This window comes from Rana temporaria, chromosome 12, assembly GCF_905171775.1.
Source record: "Rana temporaria chromosome 12, aRanTem1.1, whole genome shotgun sequence".
Classification (NCBI taxonomy): domain Eukaryota; kingdom Metazoa; phylum Chordata; class Amphibia; order Anura; family Ranidae; genus Rana; species Rana temporaria.
Window position 1 is genome coordinate 135,677,839 of NC_053500.1, and position 19,423 is coordinate 135,697,261.

Genomic DNA, 19,423 nt, shown 5'->3' on the forward strand with positions numbered 1-19,423 from the left:
AACTGTTCCAAGCTCCAGTGCCTACAGGTACTACCAGCCCTCCTATAGAGCCTGATGAAGAAGCACGCATGCATCGAACGCGTGTACCTCCCCGCTGACTTCTCACCCGGAAGTGACGTCATCTACGGCCGTGCGCTCGGGAACTCCGTCCTCCTTCTCCACTCCTCGAGAGCGCCTGGATTCTCCACCGCTGCCGATAGAGGCAAGGAGCCATGGTGACCCTGCCTGACAACATCAAGGCACGAGCAACACTAGCTGTACCCGGGGCCAGAGCAGATGAATTTCTACAGATAAGCCCTGCTATGTAGCTCCTTTTGTGAGTTCCTTTTTTTATATGTTTTAATACTTTTTAAATAAATACTATTTACTACGCTCAGAAGGCGCCGTTTTTCTTTTCTTACTACCAGCCCTCCTTGCTGCTTGTTTGCCAGCCCACCTGGCTGCTCAGATCTCCCAGGACAAGCGATAAAACGGGTAAACGAAAAGCGCTGTCCTTTGAAAGCTTGCTACATGCGAAAGTCTCTCTCCTTGCGAATCTCTGGGTGTGCTGATGTACTCACGCTGTGTTCCTTGCTCCCAGGCAAGATTCCTTCTCAAACCTGGCGCTGAAATGATTCTCTCCAGCCAGCCCAAGCCCAGCCTGTAGGCAAAGCCCCCTTAGACCTAGGGGACCCCTCCTAGGCCACCGACACAGCCTCCTAAGCACTCCATCTTCAACCAAACTTCCCTTGCTGGCTAGGCTCTGCCATATTTAAGGGCTGATCCATCCACCCTGCCAGAAAATGTGGTCTGGGGATTGGTCAGACTCCCCTATATATGCAGATCACTAACTTCCAGAAGCTGCTACGGCAGCAGAAAACGATACCATGGGTGTCTCTTCTGTCAGCTAAGAACAGGAATCCGAGGCTACAATTCGCACATGCTCACCAAAATTGGACAATAAAAGATTGAAAAAAAGCTGCCTGGTCTGATGAGTCTCGATTTCAGTTGCAACATTCAGATGGTCGGGTCAGAATTTGGCGTAAACAACATGAAAGCATGGATCCATCCCTATCTTGTATCACCGGTTCAGGATGGTGGTGGTGGTATAATGGTGTGGGAGATATTTTCTTGGCATGCTTTGAGCCCCTTAGTAAAAATTGAGCATCGTTTAAACACCACGGCCTACCTGAGTATTGTTGCTGACTATGTCCATCCCTTTATGACTACAGTGTCCCCATCTTCTGATGGTCACTTCTAGCAGGATATTGCACCATGTCAAAAAGCTCCAATCATCTCACCACTGGTTCCTTGAACATGAAAATTAAGTCACTGTACTCCAATGGCCTCCACAGTCACCAGATCTCAATCCAATAGAGCACCTTTGGGATGTGGTTGGACGGGAGATTCGCATTATGGATGTGCAGCCGACAAATCTGCAGCAACTGTGTGATGTTATCATGTCATTCTGAGGGATGTTTCCAACACCTTGTTAAATCTATGACATAAACAATTAAGGCAGTTCTGAAAGCAAAAGGAGGTCCAACCCGGGACTAGCAAGGTGTACTTATTAAAGTGGCCAGTGAGTGTATCTTGCCAGCACACTATTGATACGTAATTAATTGTCCAATGTTTATTGAAGTGATCAATTCACAATAAGTATAGGTGCAACGTTTCGAGGCCATGCTGGACCTCTTTGTCAGGCATGTGATAAGTTCAAATTTGTGTTTGCCCTATAGCCTATTTCCCCTCAATGATGTTTTAACTGTACAAGCGCTATGGTATGGCAACTAGTGATGCAGGACCACCAGAAGGTGGATCAAGCTGTCACAAGGACTATGGGAGAAGACCATGGAGCAGATAAACTAAGATTGGTATTAGTTCAAATTGTTACACATGATATCTTATTTTGGTGCATCACAAGTCAAAAAAACTATTATGTCTCAGTGGATAGTAGAATGAGTTACTGTCTTGCACCGCCATCCTCTTGGCGTGCTACCACATACCTTATGTGGCAAAAGCTGACAAACTCAATTTCCATACCATTACCATTTCCATACCTGCTTTCCAGGGTCCTAGACTATGGAACGCTTTACCAACCAGCATTCGGTTGGAGGAAAACCACCTGACTTTCAGAAGACGAATCAAAACTCTGCTCTTTTGAGGTCATGAGTCATAAACAACTAGCGCCCAGAAGCGATTCAGTTCGCATGTGTTGCGCTCTATAAATTTTTCATTCATTCATTGTGATGCCGCGTACACACGACCAATTTCCATGACGTGAAAAAAATGCAATTTTTTTAAATGGGTCATTAAAAACGATCGTGTGTGGGCTCCAGAGCATTTTTCTTGACGTGAAAAATGGCCATTAAAAATTTAGAACATGCCCTAATTTTTCTCGTCGTTTTTCACGTCGTGAAAAACGGTCGTGTGTAGGCTTTAACGACGAGAAAAAAAACACGCATGCTCAGAAGCAAGTTATGACACAGGAGCACTCGTTCTGGTAAAACTGGCGTTTGTAATGGAGATAGCGCATTTGTCACGCTGTAACAGACTGAAAAGCATGAAGACTGAAAAGTGCGAATCGTCTCTCACCAAACTTTTACTAACACGAAATCAGCAAAAGCAGCCCAAAGGGTGACGCCATCTGAATGGAACTTCCCCTTTATAGCGCCGTTGTACGTCACCGCGCTTTGCATGAGCATTTTTTTTTAGCGATCGTGTGTAGGCAAGGCAGGCTTGACAAGAATTGCGTCGAGAACATTTTTTTTTTCCTAGTATAATAAAAATGGTTGTGTGTACGCGGCATGAGATATTATATGAAGTCACATATAGGCTTCTTTTTTCTTTTTTTTTACAATTGCTGCGCCAGTTGAATCTTTATTTTCAAACACTTGAAATTGAACTATTATTTGGCAGATCCAAAATTTTGTTTCACTGCCCTCCAAGATCACGATAGTTAAACTATAAATGCAGTAGAAATAATGTTTAGCAAAAATGAAGGATAAATATAATTTTATAACATGAGAGTGCCATAAATCTGTGCTTATGTTTCCCCCAAAAATGCAATAGTTATTCTCGAGCACAAATATAAGTAATTCTACAAAAATAATACTAGTGTATGGCAAGCTTTAGGCTGGATGCTGGCAGGTAAATCCCTCACTGGTTTCCTGTGTCACCCCCTTACTGCTGTTCATTTACGTGTACAATATGTCATAAAAAAGGAACCATATGAGTTCAGAAAGGGATGAAGTAAAACGGCTGAAACAATTATTTTTCGTCACTGCGAAATGATGTGAAACTGAAACTAAACTCCTGTCAGTATGTCAGGGAAGTCTGAACTTAACGTTTTTGAAAGTTTTCACTTTTGTGATAAATTGTAAAACATCAGCATATAAAAAGAGAGCTAAAAGATGGAGCTCAGCACAGACAAGCAAACCAGCAGAACCAGAATCCTTTCTAGAGACCAAGGAGCCCACAAAGCAGAACATCCCTTGCACCCCCGACACAATGACCAGCACATATTCCTGGACAGTCCTCGTTCTACTGAGCCTTAGCTCCATCGTCTCTGCCCAAACCTGCAAATGGCTCTATCGAAACCAAGGAGAATGGTCCAAACAGATTCTGCGCAGCTTCCACCAGATGGTGAGTTCCCCTACATCTCCTCTCTCCAATCTCTTAAGTCCATCTATCTCTGTTGTCTATCTACATCTTTGTGTGCTCCCCATTGCTCTTCTCTCGTCATCTCATCCCGGGGGTCTCATCTACAGTATCTGTTATAAGTCTTCATATAACACACCTCACCTTTTCTCCATCCATATAATCTCAGTTGTCTACCTACAACCTCATGGTGTGCTCCCCATTGCTTATCTCTCGTCATCTCATCCCGGGGGTCTCATCTACAGTATCTGTTAAGTCTTCATATAACACACCTCACCCTTTCTCCATCCATATCCTCTCAGTTGTCTACATACAACCTCATGGTGTGACCCCACCATGAAAATCTCAACTACAATATCTGCCATAAAGCCAGATGATGAGGTTGTACCACACCTTATCTCCTCCCTCCATCACCATTATCCCCTGTATCTCTGTTGTCTATATACAATGTATTGGTGTGGTCCCCATACTGCTCTTCTTTCTCTATCCCACCCTGGGGAGGGAGTGGGTCTCATCTACAGTATCGGACATGTCTTCATTTAGCCAGATGGTGAGTTTGCACCACTTTCCATCCCCATCGTCTCATCTATTCGTACAATCTCTTAGTTGCTTCTTATGCTACTCTTCTCTCTCTGTCCGACCCTGGAGGGGGAGAGTATCATCTACAGCAGTGGTCTCCAAACTGCGGCACAGGGGCCGGATGTGGCCCTTTGCTTGCTTTCATCCGGCCCCTGGGGCACTATTTTTTTCACTGACACAAACAAAGAGGCAGAGTTACCTCCAATGACACCAACAAGGGGGCCCAATGAGACCAATGACACAAGATGGGCCACAGTTCCTCCCAATGACACCAACAATGGGGTACAATTACTCCCAATGACACCAAAGATAGGGCATAATCCCTCCTAATGACACAAACAATGGGACGCTATTCCCCCTAATGACATTAACAATGGGGCCCAATGACAGGTCACAATTCCTCTCACTGACACCAAAGACGGGAGATTGTTTACTCCATCTGATGCTGGCACTTTTTCTACTCCCGATGGCCACAATCCGGCCCCCCTAAAGTCTGAAGGACAGTAAACTGGCCATTTATATAGAAAGTTTGGAGACCCCTGATCTACAGTATGTGACATGTCTTTATATAACCAGATGATGAGTTTGTACCACACCTCATCTCTCTCCATCCCCATAATCCCACCTATCTCTGTTTTCTACATACAATCTCTTAATGTGGTTCTATGTACAGCTATTCTATCTCTGTCCCATCTTGGACGGGAGAGGGGGGGGGGGGGGGCTCATCTACACTATCAGACATGTCTTCATATAACTAGGTTAGTTTGTACCACACCTCATCTTTTCTCTCCATACCCATTATCCCATCTATCTTCGTTATCTACAATTACTTGGTGTGGTACCCATTACTGTTCTTCTCAGTCCATCCCACCCTGGGGGGAGTCTGATCTACAGTATCTGACACGTCTTTATATAACCAGATGATGAGTTTGTACCACACCTCATCTTTTCTCTCCATACCCATTATCCCATCTATATCTATCTATGTCTACAATTACTTGGTGTGGTACCCATTACTGTTTTTCTCAGTCCATCCCACCCTGATTTTTCTATGAATGTTCGTACACAAATCGAACTGTGTATGGCCAGCTTTAGCCCTTAAAGGGACACTAAAGGCAAGATTTTTGTTGGTTTAAAAATAACAAACATGTTATACTTACCTCCGCTGTGCAGTTCGTTTTGCACAGAGTGACCCGGATCCGTGTCTTCTGGGGACCCTCGGCGGCTGTCTCGGCTCCTCCTCGCAAAAGCTTTCCACGTTCATGCGAGCTCCCTCGCATGGTGGAAAGCTTTTGCGAGCACGCAACGTGATACAGCGGCGGTCATAGCCGCCGACTCTATCACTCGGCCCCACCCCCCGGCGCGCCGCGTCATCCGCTGTGACTGACAGCAGCGCCAGCCAATGGCTGCGCTGCTATCAATCCGCCCAGCCTAGCCAATCAACGGCCAGGCTGGGAACCGAACAGGAGGACGAGAACGTGCACAGGACTTTCGAGGGGTGAGGTAAGTAAAACGGGGGCTCGGGGGGCGGTGCTGTCAGATGTTTTTTTCCCTTAATACATAGGATGCATTAAGGTAAAAAAACTTTTACCTTTACAACCCCTTTAATATTGGAGGGAATGAAGGGGGGGGGCTGTCTACATCAACCTTTCTCCACCAGGGTTCCGTGGAACCTTATGCCCCGTACACACAGGAATTTCCGACAATAAAAGTCCGATGTGAGCTTTTGGTCAGAAATTCCGACCGTGTGTAGGCTCCATTGGACTTTTCCTGTCGGAATTTCCGCCAACAAAAATTTGAGAGCTCTTTTATACTATTTATATATATATATATATATATATATATATATATAGTTGTGACATGACGCTACTCTTATATCAAGACATCGCTTATATATCAAGTCAAAATGTATTACAAATGTTTGCTTGTCTTGCAAAACGCTCTCAAACCAAGGTTTTACTGTACTTTAACCACTTAAGCCCCGGACCTTTATGCAGCTAAAGGCCCAGACCAGGTTTTGCGATTCGGCACTGCGTCGCTTTAACAGACAATTGCGCGGTCGTGCGACGTGGCTCCCAAACAAAATTGACATCCTTTTTTTTCCACAAATAGAGCTTTCTTTTGGTGGTATTTGATCACCTCTGCGGTTTTTATTTTTTGCGCTATAAACAAAAATATAGCGACAATTTTGAAAAAAATGCAATATTTTTTACTTTTTGCTATAATAAATATCCCCCAAAAACATATATAAAAAAACATTTTTTCCTCAGTTTAGGCCGATACGTATTCTTCTACCTATTTTTGGTTAAAAAAAAAAATCGCAATAAGCGTTTGATTGGTTTGCGCAAAATTTATAGCGTTTACAAAATAGGGGATAGTTTTATTATTTATTTATTTTTACTACTAATGGCGGCGATCATCGATTTTTTTCGTGATTGCGACATTATGACGTCATCGATCGAGTCTCCCTATAAAAGGGATGACTCGATCGATGCAGCCGCCACAGTGAAGCACGGGGAAGCTGTGTTTACATACGGCTCTCCCCGTTCTTCAGCTCTGGGGAGCGATCGCGAGGGGGCGGCTATTCGAATAGCCGCGCCCTCGTCCCGGATCGCTCCCCACGGGTTTCCGACCGCCGCATGTACCGGGGGGGGGGGGTCCCGATCGGACCCCCGACCCCGGGAAAGGCGGGGACGTACATGTACGCCCATATGCCTATACGTGCCATTCTGTGGACGTACATATACATGCGGCGGGCGTTAACCAGTTAATGAAGTAAAAAAAACAAAAAACTAACCAGTAGTTAGCGCAATTTTTTTTTGTATAACGTGAAAGATTTTACGCCGCGAGAATAGTGATCTTTATTCTAAGCAAAAAAATTGTGATTCTCATTTTGGCCAGAATGGTGCAGCTCTAGTGCAGAACACCACTGGGCTCCATCTACATCTTCATATCCAAATCTTATCTCTCCTGTACATTGTGTGTGAATGTATTGACTTCATAGTTATATAAGAATTTATAGCAATGTTGTCACTGACAGATCATAACCATGATTTATAAACACCAATTTTTTTTTTTTGCATTATAGGTTCCTGCAAATATAAATGGCCCAATCTGCCAAGGGAAGACACAACTTCTACACAACTTCGATGACTCGCTTTTCAATATTGACTCGCTTTTCAATATTACTCATACTCAGGTATGTGGCATCAAACACTCCATTGTTTTGTCAGAAGAGATGTGGTCTATGTATAAGGATTTCTCATGTCTCCTTTGTATATCATTACATTATGATGCTAAAGCCTCATACGCGCGATCTGACTTCAAACCAACTTTTCCGTGGATTTTTGTTCGAAGAGCGTTGGCCGTGAACTTGGTATGCATACACACGGCAGGACTTTTTCAACAAACTTTCCCAAAATCACATGTTTTTTCAGCTTTTTACCGCCACCCTTTGGTCAACTTCTGTATTGTTGTCTGATCTTTTGCATTGGTTCCAACTTGCGTGTTTGTACTTTGGACTTAAAGGGGTTGTATAGGTACAATTTTTTTTTCCTAAATAGCTTCCTTTACCTTAGTGCAGTCCTCCTTCACTTACCTCATCCTTCCATTTTGCTTTTAAATGTCCTTATTTCTTCTGAGAAATCCTCACTTCCTGTTCTTCTGTCTGTAACTCCACACAGTAATGCAAGGCTTTCTCCCTGGTGTGGAGTGTCGTGCTCGCCCCCTCCCTTGGACTACAGGAGAGTCAGGACGGTCTCTACGTTGCAGATAGAGAAAGGAGCTGTGTGTTAGTGGGCGTCCTGACTCTCCTGTAGTCCAAGGGAGGGGGCGAGCACGACACTCCACACCAGGGAGAAAGCCTTGCATTACTGTGTGTAGTTACAGACAGAAGAACAGGAAGTGAGGATTTCTCCGAAGAAATAAGGACATATAAAAGCAAAATGGAAGGATGAGGTAAGTGAAGGAGGACTGCACTAAGGTAAAGGAAGCTTTTTAGGAAAAAAAAAATTGTACCTTTACAACCCCTTTAAGTCCGATGGATTTCTGTACACACGGCAGGACTTTGCACCATAGGACTTTTGTTGCCGGAAAGTTTGTCCGTTTGCAGAGCGAACTTTTGTCCGATGTAAACCGAAAAAGTTTGTCCGATTGAGCGTACACAGGGTCTGATTGTTTGAAAAACCTGGTCATATTGAAGTTTGTTGTCAAAAAGTCTGATCGTGTGTGTATGGGCCTTTAGATTTTGAAGGCCATTTTTGGTGAGGGGTTTCACAAGTCTATGAAGAAGTACTATACAGCTGGGAGGAGTTGCTGGTAGGAAGACTTTTAGGATTGACATCAGACGAGAAGATCCCCAGAGCTGGGATGACGCTCAGTGCGGACAACAGCCCTTTGGTGATGGTTTGTGCCCTACCAATATCACAAGCCCGGTGCCCAGCTAGTCACCTCATACACCAAGTAGTCAGGCTAGTCTTTTTCCAGCAGTTGGTGAATCTTTTTTTTTGCTGTAAAATTTAGGAATCTCCTGGCACTTGATAAATACACTTCATATTGGCTTCATGTGATTTCATGTTTTTTTTTTTTTTTGTTGCTTCTTCCAGGTTGAGTCTGCAGCCATTGCTGTCCGTGAAGTTGGCAACCAAACCATCCAGTTCTACAGAACAAACCACAGCAACCCGGACTACCACAAGCCAGCCTGGGAGAGGCTTCAGGCACTGCTCCATCACCAACAGCAGCAGCAACTGTCTGATTGTGTAAGTGTCCAGGTGACCCTGCAAGCCTGTCCCCCACTAGGCATGAATAGGCAGTAGAGTTATACAGCAAAACCTTGGATTGTGAGCATAATTAGTTCCAGGAGCATGCTTGTAATCCAAAGCACTTGTATATCAAAGAACATTTTCCCATAGGAAATAATAGAAACTCAAATGATTCGTTCCACAACCAGTTATTCAAGGGTCCTTCAGCCTATAGTCCATATAAAAAGATTATAGCAATGTGATTAGTTGTGTTACCATAAAATGTCCATCCACAAATGGAAGACTCCACAAGGGGATTAGGAGCAAAATCCAGCAGGAGCTCCAGAGTATAAAAGAGAAGAGAGGCGCCTCTAAGTGTAGCAATATGGTTACATTTAATGAAGGTACAACATTTAGCAACTCACGTGGTTGATGATTAAAAGAGGCAAATCTAAGTATGCAGGGATCCGGCGTAAAGCTGTCCACATAGACCAGGTATAAGCAATTAGCGGACCTCCAGCTGTTGCCAAACTACAAGTCCCATCATGCCTCTGCCTCTGGGTGTCATGCTTGATGCTGTCAGAGTCTCGCTATGCCTCATGGGACTTGTAGTTTGGCAACAGCTGGAGGTCCGCTAATTGCATATCCCTGACATAGACCGACCTCCTCACCGCTGGCTACCACCGCTGTCAGTCTGCAATCGTGACCAGGAAGACTACCCTGCAGTAGAGAAATCTGAAAGCGAGGCTCGTGGAAGGGATGACATCAATGGTGGTGTGGAGGATGGTCTATGTGGACAGCTTTACCCCGGATGCCTGCATACTTAGATGTGCCTCTTTTAATCATCAACCATGTGAGTCTCTAAATGTTGCACCTTCATTAAATGTAACCAAATTGCTACACTTAGAGGCGCCTCTCTTCTCTTTTATACTCAGTTGTGACATGACGCTACTCTTATATCAAGACATCGCTTGTATATCAAGGCAAAACTTATTTAAAAAATGTGCCCGTCTTGCAAAGCGATCTCAAACCAAGTTACTCTCAAACCAAGTTACTCTCAAACCAAGGTTTTACTGTATATTGATGTTTTCTTTCTTACAGATCCCAGAGGGAGCAGAGAACCAGCTCTTCAGAGAGGGAATCAGCAAAAGATTCAACACCCTGCAGAGGATCCTAGAGGAGCAGGTAAAAAAAAAAATACCCTTCTCATTTATACATAGTGAATAAATAATCTGGAGATCAACAAAAACTCCTGGTCATAGTAAAGCCCCCTAAACCTAAAACAGCAGTTTATTCCCCACTGCAAGCAAGAACATTCAATCTTCCCGGAGTTCAGCTTTAATTTTTAAGAGACCAAACAGGAAGCCATCAAAAACGATCAACGTCCCTAAGCGCCCCTTGTGGCTCCATCATGTAATGGCAATACTACCTCCAGTTGCATGGAGTGCTGCATTTCATTCAGTGACCTCTACGTCTCTCTGGCACCATTGCAGCTATCACATCAGTTTCTGTTAACATCTCTCTCTAATATCACAGGAACACTCTCTGCTAATATGCTGCACTCTATTGCAATACTTCTCTCTGATATCACAGGAACACTCTCCGCTAATATGCTGCACTCTATTGCAATACTTCTCTCTGATATCACAGGAACACTCTCTGCTAATATGCTGCACTCTATTGCAATACTTCTCTCTGATATCACAGGAACACTCTCCGCTAATATGCTGCACTCTATTGCAATACTTCTCTCTGATATCACAGGAACACTCTCTGGTTGTATGCTGCACTCTATTGCAATACTTCTCTCTGATATCACAGGAACACTCTCTGGTTGTATGCTGCGCTCTCATTTACCAAAGATCTCTCTAGTATCCCAGTAACACCCTCTAGTAACATGCAGAGCACTCTAACCCCATAGCACTCGATATGCTGCATTTCCTGTTACCATAGATCTCTGTGATATAATTGGAACTCTCTGATGGCATGCTGTACTCTCTGGTACTGTAGTTATCCTTGGTATACATGAACACACTATTGTGCAATACTCTCTGTTGGCAAAGTTCTCTATAGCAGTGTTCTCCAAACTGCAGCTCTTTACTTCCCTTTATGTGGCCCTTGGTGCACTGCTACCCACTAGGGTGACCACGTGTCCTGGATTGCCCGGGACAGTCCCGCATTTTGCAGGTCTGTCCCGAGCACATTTATTCCAGGACAATACAGTGTCCCGGAATGAATCTGACACACCCCCCCCCCTCCCCGGGCCAATCTGATGCCCCCAAAAAAGGCTGCCCCATCACCGCTTTACTCACTGACAGTACTTGTCCTGGCTGGGAATGCCTGGAGGAGCACAATCCCCACCCCCTACTTGTGATTGAAGAATATAAATCCCGCCTCTTGTGTCCAATCACTGTGCTGTGATTCGTTACAGCACAAGCTAATTTTCGGGAAGGGAGGGTGTCCCCGAATGGTAGGTTGGAAATGTGGTCACCCTACTACCCACGCTGATAAGAGGCGCTATTCCACCCACTGTTACCAATGATGGGGCACTGATCTTCCCACTGACACCAATGATGAGGCACTGATCTTCCCACTGACACCAATGATGAGGCACTGATCCTCCCACTGACACCAATGATGAGGCACTGATCCTTCCACTGACACCAATGATGAGGCACTGATCCTCCCACTGACACCAATGATGAGACCCTGATCCTCCCACTGACACCAATAATGGGTCACTAGTTCTCCCACAGACGCAAATGATGGGGCACCATTCCTTTCACTGACACCAAGGATGTGGCACTGATCCTTCTATGGACACATATTATGGGGCACTATTCCTCCCACTGTCACCAATGATGGGGCACTAGTCCTCCCACAGATGCAAATGATGGGGCACTATTCTTCCAACTGACACCAGCAATGGGGCACTAGTCCTCACACTGATAACAATGGGGCACTATTTCTCCTCCTACTGACCACCAATCCTGAGGCAATGTTTATTCTCTCTTATGCTGGGGCCAGGACAATTTCAACTCTTACTGCCCATAATCCGGCCCAACTAAAGTAAGGAGGACAGCAAACTGGCCCTTTGTTAGAAAAGTTTGGAGGCCCCTAATCTAAATGTTTGTATAACTGGGACTGTACAGTGTATGGGGACCCTTGGTGTTGGTTAAGATGAGGCCTTAAACTTTACCCCCAACCAAAAAATACAGAATTCAGTCCACCCAGTTCTGGGTCACACAGACCTGTGACATGAAGCCCAGCACAGGCGGAGATGCCCATTTTGCAATGTTACACCCTCATGTACCATGGCATCCCCACACTAACACCTCTTTTCTTATTCCCCACAGGGATACGATGCGTGCGCCTGGAGAACCGTCCATTCCCAGATCGGGAGGATTCTACTACTCGCGTCCCGACTTTCAGCTCTCATGAGAAAACACAATAACTAAATCTCTGACCAATCACATTGAAGGAACCTGATTTCCCCTATTTATTTATTTTTACACACAAAACCTATTTATTTTATATACTGTATTTATATTTATTTATTTTGTTTAACAAATCCAAAATAAACTTTTTCTATTGTATCAAATTTTAGATTTGAGTTCATTTGTGTGCTGAAATATTAAAGGCTAACTGCAGACAAAAATCACAGAAAAATCAGCAAAGGGACATAACATATAGCCAGCAGGATATGTCCCTTGTGCTAATTCCTCTTCTGTTAGTAAACATCTTTCTTAGTCCTAGTGCTGTGCTGGCTGGTACTAGTGCTGTGCTGGCTGGTACTAGTGCTGTGCTGGCTGGTACTAGTGCTGTGCTGGCTGGTACTAGTGCTGTGCTGGCTGGTCTCGGTGCTGGCCTGGCTGGCTGGCCTCATGGTACTCAGTGCTGGCCTAGCTGGTCTCAGTGCTGGCCTGGCTGGTCTCAGTGCTGGCCTGGCTGGTCTCAGTGCTGGCCTGGCTGGTCTCAGTGCTGGCCTGGCTGGTCTCAGTGCTGGCCTGGCTGGTCTCAGTGCTGGCCTGGCTGGTCTCAGTGCTGGCCTGGCTGGTCTCAGTGCTGTGAATGGAACAGAATCTAAGAATGGAGGGGCAGAGCTATCGATCAACCACCCGTCCACAATTCATAGATCGTTTACCATTCATAGAAGCTGTAGTACAGAGTCTATGAATGACAAATATGGATGGAAAGAGTAGGCATAGATGGGCTCTCTTAATAAAAGCCCCTTAGTTAAATTGAAGGGACACTAAAGGTTACCGTTTAAAAAAATAACAAACATGCTATACTTACCTCCACTGTGCAGCTCGTTTTGCACAGAGTGGCCCCGATCCTGGTCTTCTGGGGTCCCTCGGTGGCTGTCTTTGCTCCTCCCTGCATCAGCTAACCCCCTTCATGGAAAGCGCTCTCCCAACGATGTTAGCTTGCGGGCGCGCTCCCGTGATACAGCTGGCGGCCATAGCCGCCAACTGTATCACACGGCCCCGCCCCCTGGTGCGCCGCGTCATTACATGTGATTGACAGCAGTGCGAGCCAATAGCTGCACTGCTATCAATCTAGCCAACCGACAGCCAGACTCCGAGGAGAAGAGGACGCCGGGGGACGCGCACAGCAGATTCAGGGCTCAGGTGAGTAAAATGATGATGTTGGAGGGGGTGCGTCATTGCCAGGTTTTTTTCACCTTAAAGTGGAGGTCCACCCTAAAAGAAAAAAAAAGAAAAAGAAAAAAAAGACACCAAAATCCTGCAAAAAAATGTTTTACTTACCAGAAATGGCGGTTACTCTGCGGAACTTCCTAATCTGCCTCTTCCCATATTTGGCATGTCATTTTTTTGGGGGGGGGGTTTTTTTTTTTTGCGGGACCCTCTTTTGGGAGGGTTCCAGCTCCCACTTCCTCTCGGGGCAGCACGGCGCTGGAAGGAAGTTCACCTCTCCCCCTCCCTCTTGGCAATCATCTGTGACACGTCATTGCCCGGCTAATCACGGCGCGCAGCGCAGTGCGTGCCCGGCTGTGAAGCCACAGCCGGGCGCACACAGTCACAATGCCGGTGCTTCAGAGAGGAGAGGGAGACAAGCAGGGCTACGTACGCCCGCATTGCTGGAACCTGAGATAAGTGAGTGTCTGATTAATAAAAGTCATCTTCGGTAAGGGAATCAGGAAGTGAAGCATTGCAGCTTGACTTCCTGGTTCCCTACAGCGCATGCGAGACTCATGCTGCGCGTTCCCACTGGCCCATGCTGTCTTCTGGGTCCCGTGTGTGGTGCCGGAAGGTGCCGCTGAAGGTGCCGGAGGGGGCGTAATACCCGCGGGTGGCTTGGGTATCTGGTCCCGGAAGTGGGAGGAGAATACCTGTATAAGACAGGTATCTGCTCCCCCCCCCCCCTGAAAGGTGCCAAATGTGACACTGTAGGGGGGGGGGAGCCGGAAAAGCAGAAGTTAAATTTTTGGGTGGAACTCCGCTTATAAGGTCAGTCATAGGTTGAGGCAGTTGCCGTTTGTAAAGTATGGGGATGAGGTTAGAGCAAAGAGTTGGGTATAGGCAGGTGAAGCAGAGCTTCAGGCAGATGTAGGTGGAGCAGAAGGTCAGGTGATTTGGTAAGGGCTCATGGCACAATCTATTTATGTGTGGCTTTTTCTTTCTTTTGCCAATTTTCTCCAGCTATTCCCCCAAATTACCACGTTTACCAGAAGGACAAAGAAAAGTAGACAGACTGGCGGTAATCATTGACAGAATGGGCAAAGGGTGGGGAGGGAATCAAAATCCTGTGGAAAGTCCCATCCACTGACAATACTGGATTGCGGTGGATTCCACCGTACGGGCACCATTTCCACCGTCCAGAAAAACGTCAACAAACAAGAACTCAAATTTCTTATGAAGAAATCCCCAATCTCGGCCCTGACCCATCACCATTTCCCACCTCCAATCAATATTGGGGAATTCTGGCAATGAGTATGAGGGAACCCCCTGAAAGAAATACGAATTAGTGATCATTGTCTTCCACCCCCGAGAGTAACACAAAACCCAAGGAAGACGCTCCTGTCGGTGAAATGTTTTTATTTTAGAAAACTCCGAAAGCATTCACTTACTTCAAAGACATTAAATAACATCAGACACAATCATGAATGTCAATAAATACAAATTGTCACAATGTCAACCGTCGGATTTGGCAGTAAATGTGCAAAATGTGTGATCCACAAAATGATCAGCAGTGCACCCCCCATCCCCACCCCCACCCCAACAGCCTCTGTTCTTCATCGTACAATATAACCTTCATGAGAATCGCTCGCAGTCATTAATATATAATATTAAAATAATAAAAATAGAATTTTTGTACTAACCATAAAATATTTTTCTTGGAAATCGACAGTCAAACTGTCAAGTGATACTGCCCCCTACGGGAAGATTGGATACTAGAAAACTGGAGACAACAGGCTGATCCTTCAAATGCAAAGTAGTATGTACCATCAGTGGTGTTACTAGGGTTGGTGTCACCTGGTGCGGTAAAACATGGCGTCACCCACACATAACAAGAGATAGCCAGAGATAGTGGATAAGAGATGGTCAGAGACTGCAGAGAGGATACAAGAGACGGTCAGAGACTGTGCAGACATGATACAAGAGATAGCCAGAGATAGTGGACAAGAAATGGTCAGAGACTGCAGAGAGGATACAAGAGACGGTCAGACATGATACAAGAGCTAGCCAGAGATAGTGGACAAGAGATGGCCAGAGACTGCAGAGAGGATACAAGAGACGTCAGAGACTGTGCAGACGTGATACAAGAGACAGCCAGAGATTGTGGCTATAGCCATACTGCTACGTGGGAGTCTCCAGCAGCCATGGATGGATGGTGCATGGAAGGGGTCCAGTCTCTGGGACTCCATGTCTGTGCTGCTCACAGTGGCATGGTGGTGGGATTTTATGGGCCGGGATCTGGTTTCCGGGTCAGGACTTGGGTTTCTTGCAAACTGCTGTGCTGACATTCATTCAAACATGGCGCTGGGCAGCGCCATGATGTCACTAACTCACTGCGCATGTGCCTGTCCGGTCAAAAGTGGTTGAGCATGTCCAAGCCCGGCACATTCACAGTTCCAAAGTCGTCCCCCAGCCATATTTTTTATGGACGCTTGGCAACCCTGTTGTCACCCCTCTGGTGGAAGTCACCCAAGTGAAGGTCTGCACACCCCTACAGTGATGCCACTGTGTACCACATTGATAAGGGTTGAAATGGTATCTAGCAATTCTGCGGCAATGACAGGGTAAAGTAGTGAGGCAATGCCAACGACTCTGGACCTGAAAAGAGCTCTGTGACTAGCTTGGTACCAGAATGGAATCTAGAAAGAGTCTAGAGTAGAACTCAGTGGCCGAATGTCACTTCCAGGCTATCCCTGCAAAGTCCAGTCCAGCAGGGTCCAACTATGGTGTTGCAAAGCTAGGTTGAGGAAAAGCAAATGAAAGTAGCTGCTATCATGGATATTGAGTTTACTGAATAATCTTGGCTAAAGAAATATACAAGAAAAGTAGAAAAACAATGCTAGCATAAAAAAAAATACTGATGGGAATTTTCCCAGCAGAGTTGACTGGAAGATGCACATCCCCATAGAACAAAAACCAGGACATGCTGGGAATAGGAGGTGTATATCCTGGGCTAGTCTAAAGATTTTTTTTTCTTGTTTGATAGTGTCCAATCCTCCACTAGGCGGCAGTATAACCCAATGGTATATGACTTCCAGTGTCCCTCAGTGAATGAAAAAGAAAATATATTATAAGTTCAGATCCTGAAACATCTGCAGCTTCACTCCCTACCTCACTAATCAGCTACATCAGCCCTGACAGCACACACCTCAATATCCTCTGTATTAAACCCCTCCTCTACATCGTATTCTCTCTCCCTGATTGGTGCATCTCAAACCCCCACCTAACCCCAACATCCGTCTCCCTATTCCGGATTGGCTGTATGTCCAATCTCCACCACTACAGCTGTGTACCCTCTTCGTGAATTTCCAGCCCTCTATATCTACTACAGAACAGCCTAGGGGGAGCCCAGCACCAAGGGGAGGAGCCCAATTATCAATATAAAACAACCCCCATCCCTTTAATTTCTAAATAACTATTTTTCAAAGTGCATTCTTGTATTTACTAATTAATAAATCTAACATTGAAGACAAAGTCCAGTTGTAGCATCACCTGAGAGTCCCCCCCCCTGACCCGTACAATTACCTAATAGTCCACCTCCCCGTCCAATGCAATTAGCGGCTCCTACTCAGTAGTAGTACGGTCAGGTGTCAGTGAGCATTGAGAATCCCACAATCCATTTTCTGGACACAGCTTCTCATTGGCGATATTCAGGATATTGTCACTGACAAGCCAGCGCAGACCAGGCTGGCAATTCTCCAACATATAAAGGTTATGTGGTCAGGCATTAGTGGAGCCTTAGCCAGCCAGGACTCCATAATATCACATTATCAGGAAACTGTAGAGAAAATACAACTATGGAAAGACTTGTCTACAGTGTGGGCAGCCCACAGAAGAAGCATCCCCCCCCCCCCCTTCTGTAGGGTGAACACACCATGGACAGGTAAAGCAGCTTTTAGTGTCACCTGGACAAACCGCATACTCTCTGCAAGTCACCACACGCCAGCATGGAAACTCTGGGGGGCTATAACAGCTCCTGCTCGTCGTCTTCTGACCCAGATGGTCCTTGGCGGACCTCTTCATACCACTTGTTGGTCAGACTTTTCATCTGTATGCGGCCGTGATGAAGGTCCTAAATGAAAGACAAACAATGGGGTTAGTACCTTGCAGCACTGAGGTCCTCGGTTCTAATCCCAGCCAGGAGACTATCTGCATGAAGTTTCTCCCTTGTGCTTGCATGGGTTTCACCCCGATTCTCCAGTTTCCTCCCACACTCCAAAGACATGCTGGTAGGCTAATCTGTTCCTGTCTAAATTGGCCCTAGAATGTGTGCATGTATGAATGCCTGTGACACGGGGACCTTAGATTGTAACTCTTCAAAGGCAGGGACTGATGTGAATATACAGCGTGTTAAGTGATGCGTAATTTGTCGGTGTTATTAAAAAAAAAAAAATTATGTAAAAATAAAATAGTTAATAATGATTAACTGCTTGCCTACCGACGGTGCAGCTCTCGTTCTGGGCGGACGCCATATGACGTCCTCGCCTTCCCGGTCCACGAGCTCCCGTCGCGTCACTGGGAACCCCGATGCACGTGCCCGGTGGCCACCCTAATACTATATAAAATATTAGGCGGATCCCCTGAGGACATGCGTGCGCACAAAACGCATTAGGTGGGGCCTGGCAGCACGCCCCTGAGTCCAGAAGTCAGGTCAGCGGCCTCTGGAGTGACTTTATTGCAATTTTTTATACTTTCCAGGTGGATTGCTTATTTTATGTACTATTGCTCATATTTCAAATACTGCACTATATACATTTTCTGTGTAGGCTCCATGGAGGGAGCTTTATATGCAGAGAAAGGATCACCGGCACCTGAGCTGTTGGAGTCTGATGAATATTGGGCGATATATGGATTGGATGTGTATTTGCTTATACATTTCATCTATCCAGTGAGTTGTATTGCAGAGGTGGTGGTGGTGCGGTGGAAGATTGATATTTATCTTTGCACTTATTTTTTGGGACTATGTTTGCACAATTAGCACTTTTTAAGCATGGTTGCCATCTAGTGGAGCTTACCCCTCATTACATGTATTGTTTATGTTATATATTTATTTTGTTTAATTTGAGGATTAAACAAAATACAGATCAGCCCCATGACAAATATATTTATTTTGTTTAATTTGAGGATTATGAATTCTAGCATTTCATTTATGTATGTAGAATTTGAGTAATTTTTTTATATAAAATATTACCGTCCCATCCCAATACTATATACAGTTTTACATTATGAATTAGGGGACACAAAGGGGGCAACAGAGCTATATTACCTCCTGAGTCAGCCTGCGAGTGAAGAACGGGTTGAGATATTTGGCGTCAAGCCACATGAAGCCTTTCAGATTGTGCGGTTTAATATAATGGGCCTCGTATTCTTCCTCCGTCAGCTCGGAGAGGTGTTCCGACTCCACCGTGTTACCCTGAAAAAGAAGGCAGCGTCAGCCTCTGAGGAAGGGTGGCATCATATACACTTCTCTGTAATTCTCTAAACACCAGATACAGATCAGCCCCATGACATCACGCCAGGCACAGCTCTGCCCCATGACATCACGCCAGGCACAGCACTGCCCCATGACATCACGCCAGGCACAGCACTGCCCCATGACATCACGCCAGGCACAGCACTGCCCCATGACATCACACCAGGCACAGCTCTGCCCCATGACATCACGCCAGGCACAGCTCTGCCCCATGACATCACGCCAGGCACAGCACTGAGCCATGACATCACGCCAGGCACAGCACTCCCCCATGACATCACGCCAGGCACAGC

At 45.7% G+C, this 19,423-nt stretch overlaps 1 protein-coding gene across 1 annotated transcript in view; it reads right to left on the bottom strand.

Moving 5' to 3' along the window:
• Positions 1-16,732: 16,732 nt before the first annotated feature.
• Positions 16,733-19,423, bottom strand: part of SLC9A8 (solute carrier family 9 member A8) — a 47,488-nt gene continuing 44,797 nt past the window's right edge. Inside the window, exons 15-16 of the mRNA XM_040330857.1 lie at positions 18,924-19,070; positions 16,733-17,729 (exon numbers count right to left, since the gene is read on the bottom strand). Coding sequence (XP_040186791.1) covers positions 17,622-17,729; positions 18,924-19,070 — 255 coding nt within the window. The 3' untranslated portion in view covers positions 16,733-17,621. The remainder of the gene's footprint in view (positions 17,730-18,923; positions 19,071-19,423) is intronic.